This window comes from Hemitrygon akajei, chromosome 16, assembly GCF_048418815.1.
Source record: "Hemitrygon akajei chromosome 16, sHemAka1.3, whole genome shotgun sequence".
Taxonomy (NCBI): Eukaryota; Metazoa; Chordata; class Chondrichthyes; order Myliobatiformes; family Dasyatidae; genus Hemitrygon; species Hemitrygon akajei.
Genome location: NC_133139.1, coordinates 38672112 through 38693050, shown reverse-complemented (window position 1 = coordinate 38693050; position 20939 = coordinate 38672112). Strand labels below are relative to the sequence as shown.

General features: G+C 42.4%; 1 protein-coding gene across 3 annotated transcripts in view; it reads left to right on the top strand.

The window, feature by feature from the left end:
* The window catches only part of LOC140739992 (SH2 domain-containing adapter protein F-like), a 341159-nt gene that overhangs the window by 263415 nt on the left and 56805 nt on the right, over positions 1 to 20939 (top strand). For 2 of the 3 annotated variants that reach the window (XM_073068741.1, XM_073068742.1), the window contains one exon: positions 15301 to 15420. The exons of the other annotated variant lie outside the window; for it this stretch is intronic. In XM_073068741.1, the coding sequence (XP_072924842.1) occupies positions 15301 to 15420 (120 nt within the window). The remainder of the gene's footprint in view (positions 1 to 15300; positions 15421 to 20939) is intronic. 3 annotated transcript variants of the gene reach the window in all.

The window sequence follows — 20939 nt, the reverse complement described above, 5'->3', positions numbered from 1 at the left end:
CTCCAACACCCAAGATCACAAGAGGCTGCAGAGGGTTACAAACTCAGCCAGCTCCATTATGGGGACAAAATATTCAAAGGGTGATCCTTCAGGAAAGTGGCATCCCCCATCTGGGACATGCCCTCTTCTTGTTACCTCCATTAGGGAAGAGATACAGGAACCTAAAGACCCACACTAGGTAACTTAGGAATGGCTTCTTTCTATCAAACATTAGATTACTGAATGGTCCGTAAACCCATGACCAACACCTCATTATTTTTGCACTATTCATGTATTTTTGTAACTTATAGATTTTTATGCTTCTGCACTGTACTGCTGTCACAAAACAATGTATTGAGAGTGATATGAGAGGGTAATAAATCTGGTTCTGATTAATTTCAAAAGGTTGCAACTCCTAAACCCCTTGTAGTTGCTGGTACACTGTGCTTCCTCCCACAGATCATGAGGAGTGGGTGGCTTGCCATTTTAAGAGCAATTGGCCTGATGTAACGCAGATCATGCTTTGCCTTCTGGTGTTACCTTTTAATGGAGACTTATGGGATGAGAAGAACACAATGTCACAATGCTCCCAGTGGAAGATCAATTCAAACACAGCTTGTATTGTGTTTTGTGCTGCTGCAGGTCATTGTATGCCTGTGGTTCAATGGATGAATAAGTGAGCGAGTGAATAAGCGACAAATAAAAGAATAAAGTACATTGCAAGCCCTGAGCTGCTCCCCTCCCCCTTCCCTGCTCCCTTTCTTTCATCTGCCTCCAGCCATGTAATCTGTAAAGCTGTCTCCTTACTGTGCACAAAAATGTTTTTTTGCTTGCTATGTCCTCTGCTGCACGCGGTCACTGGTACTTGTTGAGTGCTGCTTTCCAACAAGGCAATAGAAAAAGGATCCATGTTGGTATGAGAATGATGAAGGGTTTGTGGTAATTATGAGTTGGTATATGGCAACCACTGCAAATGAGTCTGAGAACACTCTGCTTGCTGATGTTAGTAATAAGTGTTGTGTATTTAATATTTCAGTAATATTTGTGTAATATTACCATTGATTAAGCATTCTTGTTTGTTTAAATAATGCATTGTGGGTCATATGTAAAAAGAACGGAAATGGCATACTTCATCAAGGCGCCCATGATACGTGCACGCTGCACTTAAAGTAGAAGATGAAGTTTGATTCACATTTCGGACTCCCATCTTTTCCTTTCAATTAGTTTAATGTTTTGGAATTACAAAGCTTAACAGTGGTGACAAGGGAGTTGTAAATGAACACAAGACAACTACCTACCTGGTAAATGCAGCAAGACGTTCATGTAAAAAGAAAGAAATGGTTGCGTCAAAAAGAGCAGCACAGCACATGCTCTTCAGAAGGAAAGACACGATTACGTTATAAAAGCAACAGAAAGTGGAAGCATTCACAGGTTCATCAGCAGTTAGTATTGGCTGATAGCAGTCATTCAAGAAGATCAGAAATGGCTAGCTACATCAGAAAGATTGACACATTTGATTGCTCAGCAGCTAATTGACTCAATTATACTGAGCTAATTGATCAGTATTTTGAAGCAAATGAAATAACCAATGAGAAATGAGTGCCAATCTTGCTGAGTGCATTTGGGTGGAGAAGCATGCAGTTGGCTTTGAAATTTGACTGCTCCAATCAAATCAGCCATAACGAGCTTTGGTGAGATGATGAAAGTGATGCAGGAACACTTAGAAGTGAAACCATTGTTGATGATTACGGAAGTGGAATCAAACGAGAGGGGATTCCATCGCAGCATACGTGGCTGAATTGAAGAGATTGTCTGGGCATTGTCGGATCAGTAATGGGCTTAATGATGAACTGAGAGATCATTTAGTTTGTGGACTCCTACAAGAAAGCATTCAAAAACAGCTCCTAACTGAGGCAGGACTTATATTTCAAAGTGCAGCTGAAGTCACTGTTACAATGGAAACTGCAGGCAGAGGTACAACTGAGTTGCAGTCAGGAATGAAAAAAGTTGTAATATCTAAACAGAAACAGGCCTACCCAAACAATTGCATTACCATTGTGGCAGGGGCTCACATTCACCACACCAATGCAGGTTTAAAGGGGAAACTTGCAGAAAATGCAACATGGTAGGACACATACAAAGACCATGTTAGGTAGACAAAAAATAAATGGACTGTACAGAGAAGTGAAAAAGCTAAAATGCTAAAAAGTCAAGTTTCAAAAAATCTGCCTGCTATTGGCGAAAAATTTGATAATGGGGAGAGTGACACAGGACCTGGTAGCCTTGAGATTTAAAATGTGAAAACTAACAATAGACAAGCAATATGCTTACAATGGAGGAGAACACCAAATTAATTAAAATAGAATTGGACACTGGCTTGGCTGTTCCAGTCATTCCACAAAATGAGTCTGAATGGCATTTCAAATATACTGAACTAAAACCTGCAGATACTGGGGGAATGACATTTATACCAGTAAGAAAGTCATATTGGGCATATTTGTGGTTAAAAGTAGGAGGGCCAGCATGGTGGGGATGTGAGGTGGCTGAGACATCTACAACTTGATTGGAGATCCATCCACTATTTGCATGCCCTTTAATAGAGTCAATTAAAAGCGAATTTAAAAAGATACTAGATTATGCCAAAACTGTCTCCATGCCATACACCATGAACCATTGCCCAAAAGAGGGCAAACAGGTGTTGGTGGCAACCTCCACGCCTCTGGTTGGAAGGCATATTGGACCAAGGAAGTGCCATGCTGCTCCGAGGAATCGTGAAAATGACTAAAACAGTGATCTGATTACAGCTGTTTTTGTAGGCAACATTTCTGAGAAAGCTTCTGATACGTTAATCAGGCAGTTACTTGTGAAATGTGCCTAGGTTTTAAACTGGAAGAGAGTTCATAGAGCTTCATGCAAGTTTCAAGCATCTGGCTTTAGAGAGTATAAAGAACCAGAAGCTACTCTGCGAGCATTAAGGTTATTACATGAACTTCAAGTGGGAGACAAAAAGCTGCTTGTAAAATAGGCGTAAAGACCAAAGCCCAGCTGGATGAATAGATGGTCAAAAAGAAAGAAGTCAATGGAGGCATGAAAACAGAGGGTTCAACAGATGATGTTGGGGATGAGGAAACCAAGAGGGGAGATCAGATCATACGGGAAACAAAGAAGGATTAATAGGAGAATACATCAGTGAATTAAATGCACCTTCCCAAGTTCAAGGCACACAAACTAGAAAAGTTATGCTATTTGTATGAGATTCATTCTATATTGCTTTGAGTTTATATCTAAGCAGGGAGGGGTGTTGCGTATGTAATATTTCAGTAAATATATCATTGGATATATTCTAGTTCAAATTCTAGTTTGTTTAAATAATGCATTGCGGGTTTTATATAAAAGTACGTAAATGGCATACGTCATCGCACCACCATGTGATATGTGCACACCTCACGTAAAGTAAAAAATAAAGTTAGACTCACATTTCAGACTCCTGCCTTTTGCTTTCAATTAGTTTATATTTTGGGGTTACAGAACTTAACAATAAGTGTTCACTCTCAATATGTGACATAGAAAACTCAGGAATGTAAGAGCATAAAAAGAATAAGGAAGAAAAGCATGGGTTTTTAGAGCAACAGGCAAAATGCTGGAGGAATTCAGTGGGTCAGCCAGCATCTATGGAAAGAAATGAACAGGTGGGAATTTTGATCTGGAATTTAGAGTATTGGGAAATAAATTAACATTTTGCCATTTTCCCTTTCTGATACCAAATGCAAGCATAAAGTGAACAAGGTTTTAAGGCGACATTTTAAAATATGTCCAATTGCAATATTCAACTTTCAGAGACTCTCAGCTTTCTGTGCCTCTGGCTTCATGTCTCTGAACTGGTGAAAACTGGTGTTAACACTTTCAATCATAGGGCAGCATAACTCTGTTGCAGCACCTGCTGTAAGATCTGATTTCAACGCTCCCCACCCCACACCCCTGCTGTCTGTAAGGTGTTTGTACGTCATCCCTGCGACCACATATGTTTCCTCTGGGTACTCTGGTTTCCTCCCACATTCCAAAGACATATGGCTCGGGTTAGTCAGCAGTGAGCAAGCTATGCTGGTGCCGGAAACACGGCCCCAGCATAATCCTCATTGATTCGATTTGATAGAAGTGATGTATTTCACTGTATGTTTCGATGTATATGTGACAAATAAAGCTAATCCTTAACATGTTTAATGTTTCCCATTAGTCTTTCAACATTCCTCATAGAAAAATACCTTTCTCAGCTAAATGGCCTGACTTGCACATTTGAATGTGGGCCACACTGAAACTCTTCCTGTCTCTCTAAGATAGGCAGCTGTCTTTTGGTGGGACTGGGTAGCTCACTTTCTGGCAAATCCTTTTTTCTCCCCCCCCCCCCCTCCCCAGTTTCAATGTAGTCATTGGTTTAAACGTTTTAGGATTAGGGTGATAGGTCAGTATAGAATACAGATAGTGTGTGCGTGTGTGTGTATATGGACAAAAACTGGATTTTAATTAAAATGTTTACATTTTCAATTTTCTGATGAAATTCAGGTTTATTCTCCAAATACCAGGACAGTTGTGCTAGGATTTATTCCTGACTTTGGAAAAGGCTTTGGCACCTTGTTTCCCAGTGCTGCATTGTTTCCATACTTTGTCTACCTAAACCACCCTTGACACCACCAGGCCTGGCTTAAGCCTCTTGGCCTCTGTCACCTCTGTAATGTCCTCACTTTTGATCTGGCAATTATGTCCAATTAGCTGGCAGGCTCCCCCATAAATAGCCTACAGAATGGAAGCTTAGAGGGTTGTTGAATTGGTAAGTACAAAAAATTCTGTTTTTTAAAAATTCTGCAATGTATTATACAAAATCTTTTTTTTTAAATCCAAAATCCAGTATGTTTTTTGTCCCAAGAGGCTGGATTATGGACTTGAAGCCTGCACTCACAATTGGGCCACTGGAATTTGAAATCAAGGTCAGGACTTTAGACTACATTGAGCCCAGGCACCATCTCTTCATTCTATGAAAATGTTGGTTAATTAATTTAGTTCTCTGTATCGTGCTGACAACCCAGAAGTACAGACAGGTTCATTAATCACTGTTAGCTGCTTCTGACTGATTTGCTAATTAAAGCGATCTTGCATGTGGAATATATTTGGAACCTGCTAACAGACGTATTAGATCCCATCTTTTGAAAGCTGTACTACCGTATTGATAAGTAGATAGACTGCATTTTTAAGGGTAAATGTTGGCACAAAAACATACTCAACTATACAGTACATGCTGATACAGATTCTGCCAATGCTGGAAATTTTCAGCAACACGCACACAATATGCTGGGGGATCTCAGCAGATCAGGCGGCATCTATGGAGGGATATTTAGTACTGTGCAAAGGTCTTAGGCACATATATATAGATGTTTGCACAGTACTGTCGCAATTTTATGCATTGCACTGTACTGCTGCCGCAAAAATAAATTTTGTGACATAGTTTGTGAGTGATGATAAACCTGATGCTGATATGGGTCTCTATTGTGAACTCTGAACCATGGTTGGGAAAGGGAGAAGGAGAGAGCAGAAGGAGCAGGAAGTACCAGAGAGACATTCTGTAATGATCAATAAGGCAATTGTTTGGAATCAAATGACCTTGCCTGTTGACTCAGGGCTGGGTGTGTCTACAACCATGCCACTCCCACCAATGGCATTCCTTCTCTACCGCCTCCCACAGTGCACCACCCTCGCCATTCCCAACATGCTTTGCTCCCACTAGCTTTACAAACTCACTCTCCATTGACATAATTAGTTCAATGGAGATCACCTGTGAGCAGTCAAGATGTTTCAATTTATTATAGTAAAAATACAATATTTTGTGTTTTATCTGGAAGGCCCAGCTGCTGGTGAGTCAGTATCCTGGCAGAAACTACACCATGAAGACAAAAGAACATTTAAAGCAGCTCCACGAAAATGTTGTTGAAAAGCAGAAGTCAGGAGATGGATGTATGAAAATTTTCAAGACACTGAATATCTCTTGGAGTACAGTTAAGTCAATCATCAAGAAATGAAAGAATACTGCACAGCTGTAAATCTGCCTAGAGCAGGCCGTTACAAATAACTGAGTGACCGTGCAAGAAGAGACTAGTGAGGGAGGCCACCAAGAGATCTGCGACAGCTCTGGAAGAGTTACAAGCTTCAGTGACTGAGATGGGAGAGACTGCGCATACATAGCCCGTGTGCTCCTCCAGACACAGCTTTATGGGAGAGTGGCAAAGAGAAAGCCACTGTTGAAAAACACTCACATGGAATCTCGGCTAGAGGTTGCCTGCGGGCACGTGGAAGACGCTGAAGTCAGCTGAAAACAGTTTCCATGGTCTGATGAAACCAAAAATGAGCTTTTTGACCATCAGATCAAATGCTACATTTGACGTAAGCCAAACACCACACAGCAGCGAAAACACATCATCCCCACTATGAAGCATGGTGGTGGCTGTGTCATGCTGTGGGGATGATGATTCACTGTAGCAGGCCCTGGAAGGCTTGTGAAGGTAGAAGGTAAACTGAATGCAGCAAAATACAGGGAAATCCTGGAAGAAAACCCGATGCAGTCTGCAAGAGAACTGTGACTTGGGAGAAGATTTGTTTTCCAGCAAGACAATGACCCCAAACATAAAGCCAAAGCTGCACAGGAATGGCTTAAAAAACAACAAAATTAATGTCCTGGAGTGGCCAAGTCAGAGTCCAGACCTCAATCCAATTGAGAATTTGTGGCTGGACTTGAAAAGGGCTGTTCACTTACGATCCCCATGCAATCAGACAGAGCTTGAGCGGTTTTGTGAAAAAGAATGGGGACAAACTGCAGTGTGCAGATGTGCAAAGCTGATAGAGACCTATCCACACAGGCTCAAGGCTGCAATTGCTGCCAAAGGTGCATCAACTAAATACTGACTTGTAGGGGTGAATACTTATGCAATCATTTATTTTGTGTTTTGTATTTGTAATTAATTTAGATCACTTTGTAGTGATGGGTTTTCACTTTGACACAAAAGAGTCCTTTTCTGTTGATCAGTATTATAAAAGCCAATTTTTTCCACTGTGATTCATGGTTGTAAAACAATAAAACATGAAAACTTCCCATGGGGTAGGGTGGGGGGGAGTATTTTTTATAGGTACTGTACATTCAGGGGTCACTTTATTAGATACATCCTGTAACCAGTAAGTGGCCACAGAGTGCATGTTTGTGGCCTTCTGCTGCTAAACCCCATACATTTCAAGGTTCAAATGTGATGTGCATTCAGAGATGCTCTTCTGCACACATTGTTGTAACACATGCTTCTTTGAGTTACTGTCTCCTTCCTGCCAGCATGAACCAATCTGCCCATTCTCCTCTGAAATCCCTCATTAATAATGTGTTTTAGCCCACAGAACCGCCATTCACTGGATGTTTTTTTTCTCATGCCATTCTCTATAAACTCTTGAGAATGTTGTGTGTGAAAATCCAAGGAGATCAGCAGTTTCTGAGATACTCAAATCACCATAACTGGCACCAACAATGATTCCACAGTCAAAGTCACTTAGATCACATTGCTTTCCCAACCTGAACAACAACTGAAACTCTTGACCATGTCAAGTCGAGGGAACATGAACCAATCCTCATAGATGGATCAGAAGTGGAGCGAGTGAGCAGTTTCAAGTTCCTGGGTGTCAGTATCTCTGAGGATCTAACCTGGTCCTAGTATATTGATGCAGCAATAATAAATACAATATAGTGGCTATGTTTCATTAGAAGTTTGAGGAAATTTGGTTTGTCACCTAAAACACTCGAAACCTTCTCCAGATATACCGTGGACAGCAGTCTGACAGGCTGCAATACTGTCTGGTATGGGGGTGGTGGTATAGGGAGGTGAGATACTGTACAGATTCATAAGAAGCTACAGAAATTTGAAAAAATTAGTGAGTTCCGTCTTGGGTATAACCTCTAGTATTCAAGTTATCTTCAAGCGGTGTCTCAGAAAGGCAGTGTCCATTATAAAGGACCCTCATCACCCAGGTCATGCCCTGTTCTCATTGATACCATCAGGAAGGAGGTACAGAAGCCTGAAGGCACATACTCAGTGATTCAGGAACAGCTTCTTCCCCTCTGCCATCCGATTCCTAAATGGACATTGAACCCATGAACGTTACCTCACTTTTTCTTTCTGTTTTTGCACTATTTTTGATTTATCTATTTAATATACATACTCAGTGCCTATCAAAAGTATTCACCTCCCTAGGAAGTTTCCATGTTTTATTGTCTTACAACATCAAATCACAGTGGATTTAATTTGGCTTTTTCGGCACTGATCAACAGAAAAGGACTCTTTTGTATCAAAGTGAAAACAGATCTCTACTAAGTGATCTAATTTAATTACAAACATAAAACACAAAATAATTGATTGCATAAGTATTCACCTCCTTCAAATCAGTCTTTAGTAGATGCATCTTTGGCAGCAATTGCAGCTTTGTGTCTGTGTGAATAGGTCTCTATCAGCTTTGCACATCCGGACACTGCAATTTTTCCCCATTCTTTTTTTGCAGAACTGCTCAAGCTCTGTCAGATTGCACGGGGATCGTGAGTAAACAGCCATTTCAAGTCCAGCCACAAATTCTCAATTGAATTGAGGTCTGGACTCTGACTTGGCCACTCCAGGACATTAAGTTTGTTGTTTTTAAATCACTACTGTGTAGTTTTGGCTTTATGCTTGGGGGTTAATTGTCTTGCTGGAAAACAAATCTTCTTCCAAGTCGCAGTTTTCTTCCAGACTGCATCAGGTTTTCCTGCAGGATTTCCTTGTATTTTGCTGCATTCATTTTCCCCTGTACCTTCATAAGCCTTCCAGGGCCTGCTGCAGTGAAGCATGATGCAGCCACGGTAGGAATGGAGTGTTTTTGATCATGTGCAGTGTTTGGTTTACACCAAACATAGTGTTTAGTCTTAATGTCAAAAAGCTCAATTTTGGATTCATCAGACCATCGAACCTTCTTCCAGCTGAGCTCAGTGTCTCCCACATGCCTTCTGGCAAACTCTAGCTGAGATTTCTTGGCGGCCTCAGTCACAAGTCCCCCTTGCACAACCACTCAGTTTTTGAGGACATCTAGGCAGATTTACAGCTGTGCCATATTCTTTCCATTTCTTTATGATTAACTTAACTATACTCCAAAGGATATTCAGCGACTTGGAAATGTTCTTATATCCATCTCCTGACTTGTGCTTTTCAATAACCTTATTTTGCAAAGTTGCATGGGGTGCTTTTTGTCTTCAGGGTGTAGTTTTTGCCAGGATACTGACCTTCCAGCAGATGGACCTTCCAGATACAAGTGTATTTTTACATCAATCTAATTGAAACACCTTGACTGCACACAGGCCTCCTGATCCCCATTTAACTAATTATGTGACTTCCAAAACCAATTAGCTGCGCCAGCGATGATTTGGTGCATCATATTAAAGGGGATAAATACTGATGCAGTCAATTATTTTGGTTTTTATATTTGTAATTAATTTAGGTCACGAAAGAGTATTTTTTTGTTGATCAATGTCAAAAAAGCCAAATAAAATCCACTGTGATTCAATGTTGTAAAACAATAAAACAGGAAAATTTCCAAAGGAGGTGAATACTATTTATAAGCACTGTATTATTTACTGTAATTGATTTTTTTTCTATACTTATGTATTGCATTGTACAGCCACTAAGTTAACACAGCTCAAATGCCATCTATAAATTTGCTGACAATGCAACCATTGTTGGTAGAATCTCAGGTGGTGACAAGAGGGCGTACAGGAGTGAGATATGCCAACTAGTGGAGTGGTGCCGCAGCACAAACTTGGCAGTCAACGTCAGTAAGATGAAAGAGCTGATTGTGGACTTTAGGAATGGTAAGACGAAGGAACACATACCAACCCTCATAGAGGGATCAGAAGTGGAGAGAGTGAGCAGTTTCAAGTTCCTGGCTGTCAAGATCTCTGAGGATCCCAACATATCGATGTAGTTATAAAGAAGTCAAGACTTTATTAGGAGTTTGAAGAGATTTGGTATGTCAACAAGTACACTCAAAAACTTCTGTAGATGTACCATGGAGAGCATTCTGACAGGCTGCATCACTGTCTGGTTTGGAGGGGCTACTGCACAGGACCGAAAGAAGCTGCAGAAGGTTGTAAATCTAGTCAGCTCCATCTTGTGCACTAGCCTACAAAGTGCCCAGGAAAGCTTCAAGGAGTGGTGTCTCAGAAAGGCAGCTTCAATTATTAAGGACTTCCAGCACCCAGGGCACGCCCTTTTCTCACCGTTACCATCAGGTAGGAGGTACAGAAGCCTGAAGGCACACACTCAGCAATTCAGGAACAGCTTTTTCCCCTCTGTCATCCAATTGTTAAATGGACATTGAATCTTTGGACACTACCTCACTTTTTTTAAATATACAGTATTTCTGTTTTTGCACATTTAAAAAAAATCTATTCAATGTACGTATAGCGTAATTGATGTACTTATTTATTATTATTATTATTTTTATTTTATTTATTTCTTTTCTCTGCTAGATTATGTATTGCATTGAACTGCTACTGCTAAATTAACAAATTTCATATCACATGCCGGTGATAATAAACCTGATTCTGATTCTGTTGTCTTCATGCTTTAATTTATTGAGTTGCTGCCACATGCAGGCGTACAGGTGTAACTAATAAAGTGGCCACTGAATGTATCCTTCCATCTGGATGGCATGAGCAGCAATATTCATCAAGGTTGTAGCTCAAACTTAGCTGTTTTTTAGGTTTGTACAAACAGTTTTAGGGACAGGGTGGGGAGATAAGGGACTGGTACAACATTCCCTTGATTTTTTTACAGCCACACAGACCAACCATTGCTCTGAAAAGGTAATTTTTACATGGCCTGAAAACTGTGCGGCACTTTAAAAGTTTTTTTTTGTAATAAGCATACTATGAATATTTAGAATAAAATTGAGAAGAATCACTTGATTTTATTTATCAATTGAAGGGTATAGTGAAATACAGTACAACAAAGAAAATCTTTCACGTTTCGTAAACTTTGTCTTGTCTGTTTTTATTTCAGCTGAGCGACACAAAGGCTATAGACAACTGCGCAGCTTAGAGGGAGCAGTGCACAGGGATGAGGGGCAGTTAGTGATCAGTCTGGTGGCTAGGCCTTCATTCCGTGCTCCACAGTCGAAGGCCAGTGATCCCCAAGGACGGCTGTTGGGTTGGCGAGAGCAGTGGATGAAGACCAGTGAGGGCGAGGGCTGGTGACTCCACCAGATTAGTGATTCCCCACAAGTTTGGTGGGTCTCAGAATTAGAGGCCTGTGCAAACAGGAGACATGAGGGCCTCCGGATTCTGGGAAGTCAGTTAGGGATCAGGCATATACAGTAAGTGATAAGCCCCAAGGAATATTGATGAACAGAGGGAGCTTGGGATTCAAATCCATTGTTCACTGAAGGTGGCAAAACAGGTTGACAGGAAGGTGAAGAGACATAAGGCACACTTGCCGTCATAGGTTGGATCTGAGGGTATAAGAATTGGGATGCATTATTGAAATTTTACAAACACAGTTAAGCTGCCCTGGTAGTACCATGTGCAGTTTTAGTTGCTACATTGAGGTGAAAGGTAGGAGTTAAAAATAGGATCTAAAATGTAAGGTTCTCACACAGAGTGTCTAGCATCTAATACATGCTGCCAGAGGAGATGAACAGAGGAATCAGATACAATTGCTTTGGTTCAGAAGCATTTAGACAGACATTTATAAATGCAAGGCAGAGAATGATACTGTCATAGTGCAGGCAGATGGGATTGATATACACTTAATGGCCGCTTTATTAGGTACACCTGCATACCTGATTCGTCAAGCAAATATCTAATCAGCCAGCTCAACCCAAAAAAAAATGCAAAAATGGTCAAGAGGTTCAGTTGACCATGGAATGATTGTTGGTGCCTGACAGGACGGTTTGAGTATCTTAGAAACTGTTGATCATCTGGGATTTTCATGCACAGCAGTCTCTAGGATTTACAGAGAATTTTGCGAGAAATAAAAACACATCTGGCGGACGGCAGTTCCATGGGCAGAAGTACCTTGTTAATGAGAAAGGTCAGAGGAGAATGATCAGACTGATTCAGGCTGACAGGAAGGCGACTGTAATTCAAATAACTACACGTTACAACAGTGGTGTGCAGAAGAATATCTCCGAGTGCACAATACATCGAGCCTTGAAGTGGACAGGCTACAGCAGCAGAAGACCATGACCGTACTCTCAGTGGCCACTTTATTAGATACAGAAGGTACCTAATAAACTGGCCACTGTATGTGTATATCACAAACAACAATCGTTCCTGCATCAATATCTGTGGTACAGCACTAATCACAGATTTCCAATCCGGAAAATGTGCCTCCTATCACCAAGCCTCCTATCATCCAATTGCCTTCTTGCCTCGTGTGTTAACCTTCAGAACACCCTACCATGCAAGACTTTGTTAAGAGGCTTGCTAAAGTCTTTACAGGCAGCACCTACTGCCCTGACTTCACCAATCTTCTTTGCTACCTTGTCAAAAGCCTCAATCAAATTAATAAGAACAACCCCCATAAAAGTCATCTTGTCTATCCCTAATCAGTTTCTGCCTTCCAAACAAACATAAATCCTGTACTTAAAATTTTGCACAATAATTTCACCACCACTGACACTAAGGCTCACTGGCCTGTGATTACCTGGCTTATCCCGGCTGCCCCTTGTAAATAAAGGAACATCCTTAAGTGTTCTGGAACCTCACCTGTGGCAGAAGGACATCTGATGCAATACATTATATAGTGAAACCCTCCAGGATGGTACCAAAGAAAGTTGGCGCACGTCTCTCCAAACGTCCACTGGCTCATGACACTATGGTGAAGCACTATGGAATGCTTCACCTCATTAAGTAAGAGCTCTTAAAGACGGTTAGATTAATAGTGGTTCAATAATAATTATAATTTGCCTGCAGGATTGCAATGAAAGAGCATTGTTTGGGTGTATCCTCGACCTGGAGTTGAACAATATCCAATAGAATTGAACCCCTATTGTATCATTAAAAAAGGTTTTTAAAAATAATTTTCTTTGAAGATGTCTCTGTGTCAGGAACCAACTTGCAATCAGGTAATGCTGCTGCTTCAGAGCTTCAGCAACTCCAGTTCCATCCTAACCTCCGGAGTTGTGGAAAGTTTGCCGATTCTCCCTGTGAACATATGGATTTCCTCTGGTTGTTCCAGTTTCCTCCTACATCCCAAACCCATGGAAGCTAGTAGATTAATTAGTTATGTTTCACTACCCTTCAGAGGCTGGTGGGAGGAATTAGGGTGGAGATGATGGGCTGTAAGAAAGTGAGTGAGTTAGAGAGAAATAAGAGAGACTATTGAGATTTTACTGAGAGCTGGAATAGACTTGATTGCCCATATTGCCTCCTGTGATATAAAGAGATAAGAGAAAATAAGAACGTGTATTTACCTAGAAATTCAATCAGCTGTTTGAGCTACAATGTGTTGGTTAGACCGCACTTGGACTATTGTGTACAACTCTGGTCACCACTTACAAGAAGGATGTGATTAAGTTACAGAAGGTGCTGAAAAATCAGCAGGGTTGTTGCCAGGACTTGAGGGCTTGAGTTAAAAGGAAAGATTGGATAAGGTGGGACGTGTTTTTCCCTGAAGAGAGGGAGACTCTGCGGTGACATTGTAAGGGTTTCTAAAATAATAAGGGGCATAAATAAAGTTAATAGTCTTTTTCTTAGGAGAGAGTCTAAAACTAGATGGCATTCTTTAGGTGAGAGGGGAAAGGTTTAAAGGGGATCTGAGGGACAAGTTTTCACACAGAGGATGGAGTATATATTAACTAACGGCCAGAGGAGCTGGTTGAGGCTGGTGCAACTGTAGCACTTTAAAACAATGTGACAGGTGCATGAATAGGGAATGGTTGGATATGGGCCAAACTCAGACAAATGGAACATGGATGAGTTCGGACGAAGGGCCTGTTTCTGTGCTGTATAACTCTATGAATCCATGTTTTTTTTCTCTACAATGTGTGATTAAAAGATTTATTTTCCTGATTGAAACTATTGAAAAACAAAAGGCAGCAGATGCGGGATTTCTGAAACAGAAAAACAGAAGCACCTCAAAGCAAGTCTCTTAACTTTCTTACTCATTCCTGCACTGGTATTCTTAACTCTGTCACACTAAGCACCCCGCCAACCAACCCCCATGACCCACACACCACCCCCCCAACCAACCCCCATGACCCACACACCACCCCCCCAACCAACCCCCATGACCCACACACCACAACCCCAACCAACCCCCATGTCCCACACACCACCACCCAACCAACCCCCATGACCCACACACCACAACCCCAACCAACCCCCATGACCCACACACCACCACCCAACCACAACCTTGTGCAGAGAACCAAGGATTACTTTGAAGTTAATGAAAGGAGACCCAACTTTATCCAATCTCAGAGAGACCCAGCCAGCACAGAAAATGTCCACCAGTTCAGTCTGTCAGCACTGACCAACAAGCGTTCAGTTACACTAACCTCATGTTATTTTTTCCACATTCCTAACAATTACCCTCTGGATTCTACTGCTTCGTTACATTCGGGGCAGTTTACAGTGTCAGATTAACCTACCGACAGATCTGGTGCTGAGTAGTTCCATTCATTCATTGCCCTCCATCTAGGTTTCCCATTAAGTGGTTTGGTGGTATGCAGTCCCACCCATCTTTGTGAGGTGTATAAAACCTGTTCTATCACACAAGGCTTTCTGCACAAAACTACCACAGAAATTACCCCTCCCCCATCCCAACACCCCATGTAGCTGCTGTATATCTTCCAACCCAGTTGTAAGGGGGGTTGATGTGTGTAACGCCGCAGCCAAATTTCACACAGAAAATTAAAGTAAGATATATGATCAGTTTATTTGAATTTACTGCTGTTGGTTGTGGGATAAACCTTAATCTGGATGCAGAAATAGTTTCCGCACAATTTTTCACAACCACGACAGATGGATGGCAAGAACTGTTTGTCCTGGGCTTCTTGACTGTAAAGGCAAGGAGGAAAATTATATTCACTGTATGAAACTCACTGTGCCTCTCACCTTCTGCAGCGCTGTTGCTCGCTCGCGTGTGTTCAGTGTCACTCGCACCCTGCTCCTGTTGCGTCTCACAGTCAGCTTCTTGTTCTTTCTCACTTCGAATTGCCCCTCTCTCGCTCGCGCCCTCAGTCTCACTGTCTATTTTTCCCTTTCTCTATCAGGTGGTACCATGGTGCCATCAGCCGGGCGGACGCAGAGAACTTGCTGATGCGGTGTAAGGAGTGTAGTTACTTGGTGCGGAATAGCGAGACCAGCCGGAATGACTACTCCCTGTCACTCAGGTGAGCCCTGGGCTCCTGCCGTTTGGGGCAGGGACTTTCCTAAATGCATCTTCTCAGGACTGCTGTTTGCATATCCGCGCGAAGAAGTAATCAAGTTGAGTAACTCACTCCATGACGAGAGCTTTTACCCTTCCCCTTCCCATCCCCACGTTCCCAGTACTCCTCCTTTACCTAACTCCAAGCCCTCTCCCACTTCTCTCTTTCTAACAGCTTCTTTTGTTCTCTTCTTGTCCTCTTTCACACCCTACTCCCCTACCATTACTTCTTCTCCCCCTCTCATTTTACTCTGTCCTTGTCCTATTCTCTCCATCCTCCTCTTACCCCCCCCCCCCCCCAGTTGCCTCCACCTATTTTCTCTGTTCTCCTTACTGTTTCCTCTGAGCTCTACTCCTCCTCAGTTCCATTCCGTCTAGGTGCTGGTTCCACTGCTTCTGATATAACGTAATCCTTTGTTACCTGATCATATTCATAGAACCCTCTGCATTATTTAAGGATTAAATGTTACTGTACCAACAACACCGGGGCTACCTTCATTATTCAATTCCCTGAATGGGAGACGTGGAACTTAGCTCAGTTAAATAAATCAGGAATAAAGAGATCATGCAATTCATAGTGGCTTAAAGAGCCTAAAGAGCAAGCCTAGTATCCTTAGCAAACTGCGACTCCAGTCCCACAGTAATGTGGTTGCCTCCAGAAGTGGCCTAGCAAACTCTCCTGTCCAAGGGTAATTAAGAACAGGCAAAATTGCTGGACACTCTGGTCACATCCATGTCCCATGAATGAATGGGAAAAAAATGTGTTCAGCTTAAAGGCAGATTTAACTGTGAGCCTGCACGATGGCAGCAGGTCGGTCTGTCCGGGACTGCTGGGCGTCTTTATTGGCACCGTTCCAAGTGAAGGCAAGGTTTCTATTATGGATTCCCTCGGTGACCCCATCTCTTTCTTTTATGCTTCTGCTTCACTGGTTGCAAACCTGTCATCTCCCTGATGAGCTCAGCCTGATATTCTGCCACACATGACAGTCCGTCTTTGAACCATAAGGATCCCTGCCATCCGCGTTGCTGTGGAAACTGTTAACAAAACGGATGCCCTTTCTGACATGTAGTGCATGTTATCATCTGATAAGGAGATCAACGTAGTTGCTCATAGCAGCAGTGTAATCAGCATGTCCCCATCCCATTAAAGTGGGTGTTATTGGCAAATTAAGAGAGGCTCAATAGACCCTGAATAGTGATAAAATGGCAATCTGAATCAGTAATTGCTCTAACTGTCAATAGCAGCCACCAAATATGATTCAGTGGATTGAATTGGGTTCCCATGCTTGGAAATTGGACTGATTTACGTGCATTTTTTAATGCACATAAGGCCTGCTTTGCACTTCAGGTTGTGCAGATGATTATTTCCAGTGTGATTAGCAGCCATTGAGAAATTGGCTCAGGCACAGTTCACCTTAACACCGCCGAAGCCCGTCCGGTATCAGACTTGTATCTAAAGTCATCTGGTCTGCAGAGGCCAGAAAATTGCTGTTCAAAGTAGCGATCTGCAACCTACATTTCTCGCTCCCGTTTAAATAAGGAGCTGAACGGTCCCCACAGGGACATTAACTGTCTTGCTCACAGCTTCTGCCCGATTCGTTTTCTCTGAGCTCTGCTTTTATTCACAAGTTCACCATCAGAAATCACAGAATCTCTGTACTGTGCGGGATGTTGCATTCCCTAGCACCTTGATAAGCCCAGACCTTTCAGAGACCCAGAGGCTTTATGACAGGCACAGCGTTGGGGTCAATTGGACCAGTATAATTTGCCCAGACACAAAGAAGACCACTTTTCCTTCTGCAGCCCCACCCCCCCCCCACCCCCCACCTTCCGGTTTTCCTTATCTCAGCGGTATCTTGTGCTATCACTACCTTAGAGAGAATTCTTTAACTTCTGCATCACCTCCCAATGGCCAACACACCGACACTGCAGCAGCTGCGCACTCTGCAGGCAGCCTCAGTCCAGAGATGCAGGGCAGGATTTGGACCTAATTCAGAATAAAAACTACCCTCGTGATACTTAATTAGGTTTTCACTAAACTTGTTTCAGTTCACCTGATTGAGCCCTGTTGCAGTCGACAGCTCCTCCATAGTGAACCAAAAAAAGTGACTGGGATCTGCTTTAACACACTTACGGAGCCCCTTTAACACTTGCCTGCCTGCTCATAAATTTGACAACATATAAGCAACATCTTTTTCTTGCTGCAATGCTTATAGTGTAGGTACCTGTACCTCCTGCTTTCTACTTACATTTTTGTAATTTCTGTAAAATCAGAACTAACGTCATTCTGTTGTTTAATTCATTTATTTCAAATGTCAGATAGAGAAAGGAGAGTGTGTGGTTGCCAGGTGAGGCCAGGTGACGGCTGGTTGTCAAGGAGCACTGACTTTGAATGCCTTGGCAGCCAGCACTGGAAACTGGTTGAAGGTATTCCAAGAAGTTTGGTTGTTTTCTGTTTTCAGAAACAGCTGTTCGATGAGAAGTTGCCACAAGCAGGATACTGTGTGAACAGATCACAGGTGTAATCTGCATATGGGAAACACAAGTTTCACTTCTGGGCTCAACACAGACGGTGTCAGAGAGATTTATGCTTCATTCTGGAAGACTAGCAGCAGTGCACAGTGCCAGCAGAAGTAGGACTCCCTGTCAATACATCAGGGCCAAAACCATCCATCTTTTTGACTTAATGTGACAGGGTAGTTTTGCGGCACAAGAATAATGAGGGACCATCAATGTGGGCAACTCCTTCTGCCAGCAAAACATGTCTGCAACAATTGTCAAAGCCCTCTGTGTATCAGCAGTTTGCTGATGAATTTGGCACATGCTGCTAGTTATTGGGAATATATTGACGTGTTGCCACCCTTGCACCTGAATGCTTCGGGGAAAATGCAGACAAGGGGATAAGGCAGTTCAGGTGTGAGAGCCACATTAGGTGATCTGGGCACAAGCTGCTCAGGCTGTGGACACTAGCTGGAAGAAATCTAGAACAGCTTCTTCACAAAAAATGCAAATATGTCATTTATACGTTAGCAATTTTATGAACAGGCAAACAATTATTGAAGGGTTCCTGTATACAATGTACTAAAGCAATTTTGTTCCTGTTTTATTTTTGCACTAAAGCAGACCGGCAGAGAGAATCAGGACCAGTCAGGTGTCTCACAAAGCAGTTGGTGAAAACTCAATCAGGGTGTTTTTTTATTCTGAATCAAGTTCAAATACTTACCCTGCATCTCTTGACTGAGGCTGCCTGCAAACCATCCGGTCTTATGAATAGCCTAGCGGTGTGCTTAGTTCAGAGAAGGATTACTAAAGTTTGGCCTCATCCTTAATGCCAAAATACTTAAACACGAATTTTCTAAAAACTCTGACCAGCACTCACAGCAACATGGAGATCAGTAACAATTGGCAGCCTATCCTAAAACACAAAAGATCCATCGTTATTTTTTTCCAGTTTGTCTTTCTAGAGTTTAACATATCACTGTGAAAGGTTTAAAATATTTAATGCTTTAGATTTCTGGATGCATGTAAATTTTTAGATATATTTCTCCTGAAGCATTAGTACCTGTCTACACCGGCTGTAATGTAAATAGCTTCAATCAATAGCCGTAAAATGGAGTATTGTTCGAATTTCCCAAGGTGAGCTTCAGCTGGCTGAGGCTCAGAAAGAATCAGAACCAGCCCCATAAAACTGACTATGCTGGAGACACTCAGCGGGCGATGTTGAATCTGTGCAGAGAGGAAGTAGGGTTACAGTTTCAGGTTGATGACCTATTGTCAGAAACAGCAGATATGAAGGATGAACAGATTATAATGAGAAACACATTCAGGTAAAAATAGCAGCGGCAGAGAGAAGAAGAGATGGCAAATAAGGGTGATTAAATGTCAGCAAAATGAAATGGAAAGGCTTGTGCCTCAAACCAGTCTGGTAGCGCACAATATTCTACACAGCAATAAAAAGCATTCTACTCTGCCTCAGAAACTCAGTTGCATTTGAATTTCAGAAGCAGAGTAGAAAGTGCTGTCAGTGTGCTGTGTGTGTTTAGCTTTCCTTGCCAGGGATGAAATTCTCGGCATCTAAAAATCAAAATATTCTCACATCTTATTTTGTACAGAGTAAATATATTCAATTGAGTCATTATCTTGCCATTTGGAAAAGAAACATTCACTGTAGGTGTGCATTGTGCTTGTACTGAGGCTGAGAAATAGTTTGGACTGGCTTATTTAGTATTTCTATGGGTGAATCCAACAGACCAGGACATCTAGAAATAATATTGGCTAAATGCCAGAGATTGCTGTATTTACAGAGTTCACTTTAGACAGCCTTCTGGACTCTGTCATTCAGATTCAGCACATGGAAAAAATCCAACTTTCCATGTCCTGAGGGCCAGTTTATAAGTAACTCTGCAAACATGGCATTTAACTGTCTGTCAGGTTGCTGAAGTGCGCCCGAACAACAGGCCCATTCACCGCTTTGCGATCACCATTACCTACAAACAAAATTTCCGAGCTGGGGTGGCAGTGGGGAGGGGTGCGTTTGAACAATCTGTCATTTGACATACAGACTTTCCTGTGATAGTAGAAGGCTGATAGTTCAGCCCCCTCCGGAGCATTAAGAGTCTTCTAGATTTCCCTTAAAGTTGACAATGCTCACGTGCCCCAGTGTCCCAGTAACCCGGGAGGGGAGCTTTGCAGATGAAGATATTACGTCCAGAGTTTTAGAGTTGTACAGCACATAGCTAGACCCTTCAGCCCACAATGTCCATGATGACTTTTTTCTTTAATGCATTGGCATTAATCCCATTTAGTTCCACATCCTTCTATTCCTTGCCTATTTTAAGCATCTAAGCACCTCTTACACATAGTAGTGGTATCTGATACCACCACCTCCTCCAGCAGCATGTCCCAGGTGCCAAACACTCCCTGTGGGAAAATAAACTTATCCCTCATAGACAAAAAGGTGGTGGAACGCAGCAGGCCAGGCAGCATCTATAGGAAGAAGTACTGTACTTTTTGTGAGCGTTACTTGAATTTCCAGCATCTGCAGATTTCCTCGTGTTTGCGTTACCTCTCACAGAATCTTTTGCTCCATGCCCTCATTTCAAACCCTGACCTCGTCCACCACAATTCTGCATTAGTCCACCTTACTGGGAGAGATTTCCGTTAATTCCAGCTTGCTATCTGCTCTCTGTGCCATGTTGATTTAAATTCCACTGGTACCTTGCTTAGGGCTCAGGGTGTGTTCTCAGGAACAAGAGTGGTATTGGAGTCTGTGCTAGTAGGAGTCATTATAACAGCCTGCGTGGAGGGATGAGTTGCTGAGGGTGCTCCTGCCCCCCGTGCTGAGAAAGTGATTGAGAGCTCAGTCCTCTGCGGGTGCTCCCTCAACAATGGAGCAGCTGGCGTGATCTTGCGGTGTGTGGTTCAACTTAGATGACCCACAAAAGCGACGGCAAGAGGCTTCCTGTGAGGGCTGGCTTGGACAGA